Source organism: Colias eurytheme, chromosome 19 (genome assembly GCF_061535395.1).
Source record: "Colias eurytheme isolate Ceu_HAF_F1 chromosome 19, ilColEury1 Martin Lab GWU primary, whole genome shotgun sequence".
Classification (NCBI taxonomy): domain Eukaryota; kingdom Metazoa; phylum Arthropoda; class Insecta; order Lepidoptera; family Pieridae; genus Colias; species Colias eurytheme.
In genome coordinates this window covers 1,275,112-1,281,204 of record NC_142998.1, presented here as the reverse complement: position 1 = coordinate 1,281,204, position 6,093 = coordinate 1,275,112, and the positions used below count along the sequence as shown (strand labels likewise).

The following is a 6,093-nucleotide window of genomic DNA, read 5'->3' as shown; positions in this document are numbered from 1 at the left end:
TTAATTTGATATAAATTCATTGAAAATTTTAACTTAAACATTAATTTCGTTTGAAATTAATGTTATATAGAGTTTAATTTCATGTTATTTTTTTAGATTAGGATTTTTACATTGAACGTCGTTCATTATAAAATGTGATCAATTTTTTTATATTTGTATTCGACCAAAAAATATTTGTACATAAACTGTTTCATAGGTAAGTGATAATATGTATATTGTATAGGTATTTTATGTACGATTCAGATAATAAAACGAGTATTTACTTATTTGAGATGTTTCATTAATTAACCCAACCTTTAATAGACTTAAAAAAAGGTTTATTAATATTTTTTATTTTTTTCACTTTCTATTTATTCCTTACTAGGTTTCCGCCCGCGGCTTCGCCCGCGCAGTCAAAGAAAAACCCGCATAGTTCCCGTTCCCGTGGGATTTCCGGGATTGCGTCATTTTCCCGGGATAAACTATGTCCTTTCTCGGGTATCAAAATAACTCCATACCAAATTTCATGCAAATTGGTTCAGTAGTTTAGGCGTGATTGAGTAACAGACAGACAGACAGAGTTACTTTCGTATTTTATATATTAGTATGGATTTTCACAGAAATGTGTGATAAGGCTACAAGTTTTTATAATTATTTAATTAATCAAATTGAATCGTATTTTTGCTACATTCTTTTATCATCAAATCTTGTACACAAGTATTAAAACAATATAAACATTTCCAAAGCATTTATTTCATATTAAAAATAATCATAGCTCAACGAACAACTATCCTCCCACCCCTCAGTATTCCACCAATTCCTAAACTCTGGATACATACTAACAGACTTCATTCGTTGTCTATCATTCAACGTTGCACAAAGCTCACACACTTGAGATCTAGTGGACACATGTCTGTAGGATATGTGATTGGTCCACTTGAAGAAGTCGTATAGGATCTCACGGTGGGTGACTATCTTGTTCATGATTCGGGCCAGTTCTTGCGTGGTTAGTTCCCGCGCGTCTAAATAGCTGCCTGGTGGGAGGAATCTGAAAGAAATGTAGTTATGTTAGTATAATCTTGAGACTTTATTAATATTACTAAAATTCTCTAATTCTCTAGTCTTTGTTCACATACGTATATTATTTTACAACCTATTGGTGTACCTTTAAATTGGCGTATCTTAGTATTTATACATTTCAAAAATTGTATCACTAGCCTTACAAGGTACCTTACCAATAAATAAATTATGATTACATACAGCCTATAAAATAATAAATCCTTCATCAAATCGGTCAAAACTGGTCATCAAGAGGTAACAATAAGTATAAATTATTGGTAAAAAATTTATAATAATACTGAATGGATCCTTCGTAGAAACTTGATTGGAAATTATCACATTTTAATTACAATTAGGGTATGGGTGCAATATCAATAAAATTATTGAATTGTCATAACAAAAGAAGAACAAACAATGAAATACCTAGAATAATTCACGGCGCCATAAACAACTGGAATAGCCAAATTGTTCAAGCCCAGCAATATCTTCTCGGTCACATAGTCTTCCGCGAAGGAATTTTCTAATGCCAAATAGAAGAAATATCGTTTTTCAATCTGTTGATTACATAATTCCGCGTACCTTCTAGGGCAAGCATGATCTCCACAACTACCGTAAATATCTATCGACCATCCGTACCGTTCCTTCAATTCCTTATCAAGTTCCTTTGCTACCCATTCCCTCCCACTAATAGTATCACAATTCGATACAAACCACGCTGCCATTCTAGTTTTGCCATCCAATTTGGACTTTAAATCATCATCAATAGGGTTGAAATCCGGCCACACATCCACAGGCGGTCCTATTTTTGTATCATTCAGATCGTAGATTTCAAAGAACCACCAGCGAAAGTCTGAATTCAATTTGTAAGTGAATGTCCAGTTGAAGAAGTCGTCATAGATGTCTATACACACTGGATGGTACTGCGGTGATTCGTAAGAGAAGAACGCATACTTCTGGTGAAGAGATCTGTTCTCTGGCACTTCTAGATCGTGGAGATCTGGGGCGTTGAATGCGACCATGTCAAATGAGGCTTCATCTATGTAAGTTTTATCATCAATGATGTAGCAGTTGGTGTGATCACAAGCGTTCTCAGTGAAAATAACATTTCCTAAAGTAAAAGTTGCGAACGGATATTTTGGCGGTTCCTTTGATTTAACCAACAGGATGTATTTGTTACTGTTGTCTAGAAATTGTTCTGTTTCATACGAATCTTCCACGTTATTTCCATAGTCGAAATGAATCGTTGTTATCTCCGGTGGTCTTGGCAATTCTTCGATTTGCGAGTTACTTAAAAGGTGACTTGTCAATTTTATAAACTGACTGACACATATTATTAAAAGTATACTTATAACAATTCGTTTCAATTTCCTTTTGCTTAGATTTATCATATTTTGTAAACTTAAATATTTTTGTACAGACATGTCTCCCACGCCGTTGGTTGGTAGGTTGGTGTCAGAATTATGCCAGATTGACATGTAGTATAACATAATTCTTAGAAACTGTATAAAGTTTTTATGGGGTAGGTTGTGGTGAAACCTTTTTTGAATAATTTAATGAGTCATATATTCTTAAATAATAAAAAATATTCTATTAATCCGCCCTCAACCACTGATCCAATTTGGAAGAAATTTGGAACAGATAGCTTAAGAGTTTGTGAGTCTTTGAGTTTGAGTTTGAGTTTAAGACTTGAGAGAGGATATAGGATAGGTTTTATCCCAAAAATACCACGGTGCGTGTTTATCATTCACCACGCGGGCAATGCCGCGGGCGGTAAGCTAGTAGTATGATGTTATAAAGTATGATTTTTTCTCAAATTATAATTTGTTGTTTTTCGTGTTAAAGACCTTTAGTAAATAATAATTCAAATGTATGTGCATTGGAGTGTGATTTATAACTTATCAAAAACTTGTGAAATTTTACAGAAACGATAATTATTTTCCGATAAACTTGTAACTTGAATACGAAAGGATAATGAAATCGAATGTTCGATGAATGCAGTTACGATTTCAGTGAACAGAAGTGAATTATTCTGAAATAAACAATTTAATTCAGAGATTTCATTGAACAACTTGAAAGGATGCGATGTTTTATTGAATTTATTTTAGGATGCCTTTTGGTTGTTAATAAGATGTCTTCAGAAATAAGAATATGATTTGTGAAAGCTCATTCATATTATTTTCTATATAAAATCAGATTTTGAAACGAATACCTATGTAGGTACTTACTATTTCTTTATGAAGTAAAGATATACTTACCTATAATTTATTGTATTACATTGTAACTTCCATATGGGAACACAATATGTCCTGAAATAAAACAATTTTTTGAAGTGAAAACTTCTTTAGCGGCGTTGGGTATAAAATCTTAAACTCTCGTCAGGACACGTGGCCTGATCCAAAAAGCGTAAGACGGTTTTTTTTTAGCCCTTATATTCCATTCGTAAGACGGATACCATTCCAAAATATCAAACATGCTGAACGTTAAATAATCAAGTTTTCACTTCTGCCGGCACTCCCGGAGTGCAACCCGTCTTTTTTTTTTATTTATTGTATTTGTAGCTAACTAAGTACCTATAAATTGGTTTTATTTATATTAATGTTTGACGTTAATACATTAATAGGATTTCCACAAAAATAAACTTAAATGATAATACATTATGGATAGTCCCTATATAATTTTCCATACAAAAACGAAATTCTGCATGTATGATGATTTGACCTGCCTGCATAAAGGATAACAACACAGATGTAGAAAATGGACTTTTATCTATAATTTTTCACATAAAACTAATATTTTATTTCTAATGGAAATAAATACATACAGATTGAAGTCTCAAAAAGAGATACAATTAATTAATGTCTCACTTACAAATACCTATTAGAAAACTTTGTTATACTAGGAATGAACATAATCAAAGGATGCTTTGATTTAAGTAAGGTTCCTAGGAACTAAGTATTAGAAACCATTTTAATAAGATTTCTTATCCTGATCAACCTGATTAATTATTCATACCATGAATGATAATCAATTTATATTTTCTAGGAACGAATGTATTTTTTTATGAATTCGGCTTAGGAGCTATAGTCTAAAATCCCACTGCAGGATTACTTCGTTCATAGTTTTTTTGATGAAACCAAAATTTTATGTGTAGGTATTTACTATTTATAATTAGGAGAATATATATCGACTAGATTTCCAATTAAAATTAGAACACAAACTATATTGTTATACAAATTATACGTAAATTACAATAGGTGACTATTACTTATCAGCGATTCAAGGCTGCCTAAGGCAAAATAAATATAAATAAAATACATCATACAATGAACGTCGCTACCACCACACATAAATATTTGCAGAGGACATTTGCACACCTCACACCTCTACAAATGGATTGCCGACGTTAAAAGGAAGAGAATAACGAAATGATAAACAAAAAAATGTTGTGTGGTTTTATGAAACCACGGTAAAAGTGAAACTGTTCGAACGGTTCCGAACACTGCTTTGTGTAGCGCATGTCGCGTGACGGTCGGCTGCCGAGTAGGTATACCTACTCGGCAGCCGCGATACACGCGACATGCGCTACACAGACCAAAAAGTTTGAAACGATGTAATAAAAGTTTCACTTTAAAAAATAAAGGAAAGGTATGAGATGGATATAGGGCACGTGAACTCCATATATTTTCATAAATTACAACATACATATTAACGTATATAAAAAAGAGCGTGTGTGCCGAGCACACTTGTCAGAAGTGAAACATCTTTGACAAGATTCAGATATATCAAAATCAAGCAAAATCGTCGCCTTACAACATGACGTGGTGCCCATGACGCGACCTTGAAATTTTAATCTCTACGCGCCTAAAGAAGTCTCACTTCAGAATTATTAAAAATAATCCACTTTCACTATATGAACAATTTATTTAGTATTTAAATCACGTATTAAAGCCGTTAAATTTAAAATTATCCCTCACAGGGCAACGACCGTCGCAAAATAATCACGCAAACATCAAATATCAATTTAAGAAGTCAATTGTTACGCGCAATTGGTTTCGGAAAAAAATTACTTAGAAAATATTATATTTGATACAAAATCACCTCAGTTTATTTTGGAGTTCCTTAGAAGTGTAAAAAAAGGTCATTGCTACTAGCTGTCTAGAAGTTTTGGACAAATATATCTTTGTTCTATTTTTATAATACAGATTAATTAAAAACGTTACACAGAGCAGTGCAAATTGGTTTAAAAGGTTGGTAATATTCAGATTGGTAAATATACCTTTTATTAATAAATTTATATATTAGCTTTCCGCCCGCGGCTTTGCCCGCGTTTTCAAAGAAAACTGACTGTACCGATGATTTTTCATGAATCACTCTTTCAATTATTGAAAACCGCATGAAAATACGTTCAGTAGTTTCATGAAAATACGTTCAGTAGTTTCAAACAAATACATGTACAAATGTGGCGAGGCCAATGCCCATTTGTAATATCAGTTCAATGATTTAGAATTTCGCTACTTGTATCTACTAGAAAGTGACAATTATATGTAAATTTTGTATTCACTTAATGCTTTTAGCCCTTCAAAAGTGTTCGTAAAGTTAAAGGTCAGAGCCATTTACAATACTTTGGAGTTGGGAGCGCGTAGTAATTGCTTTACTAAACTTTATGTTGAAAACAGATTTATATGAAACTCTAAAAGTCAATCTATAGATAATGGAATTGGCGATACTACTCTCAACTTCACCACTAATGAAACAAGTGCATGTATTCTGCTATTAATTTTCAACAGACTTCAAAAAAAGAAGATTCTCGAATCGACTGTTTAAATATTACCTATATGAATCGAATTTCATCATTCTTTTTTTTAATTTTAAAGCTGTGGCCTTCCCTGTGACCCATTTATATTTGGTCTAATTCTAACAATCTCAAGGCAGGTTAGTTTTTGCAAAAAATAATTATTTTTGAGTAGGATGTAGAGAGTAGACATATGTAACTAATTAAATACTCATTATTTTAAATTAAAAACGTGCATACTATTAAGTTGTTTAAAAATATAT

At 32.3% G+C, this 6,093-nt stretch overlaps 1 protein-coding gene across 1 annotated transcript; it reads right to left on the bottom strand.

Moving 5' to 3' along the window:
* Nucleotides 1–738: 738 nt before the first annotated feature.
* On the bottom strand, nucleotides 739–2,426 carry LOC149899949 (lewis-type alpha-(1,3)-fucosyltransferase-like). Its single transcript, XM_090113023.1, has 2 exons — nucleotides 1,462–2,426; nucleotides 739–1,027 (listed from the first exon to the last, which is right to left on the bottom strand). Exons 1-2 carry the CDS (start codon nucleotides 2,424–2,426, stop codon nucleotides 739–741), a joined length of 1,254 nt encoding a protein of 417 aa, XP_089969149.1.
* Between the last annotated feature and the right edge of the window lie 3,667 nt (nucleotides 2,427–6,093).

What these genes read in the sequence shown, in the direction of transcription:
- LOC149899949 (XM_090113023.1), bottom strand. Translation starts at nt 2,426, where the DNA reads ATGATAAATCTAAGCAAAAGGAAATTGAAACGAATTGTTATAAGTATA. An exon ending in GGCGCCGTGAATTATTCTAG is followed by an intron (nt 1,028 to 1,461) that starts GTATTTCATTGT and finishes CATTTCTTTCAG; the next exon opens with ATTCCTCCCACCAGGCAGCT.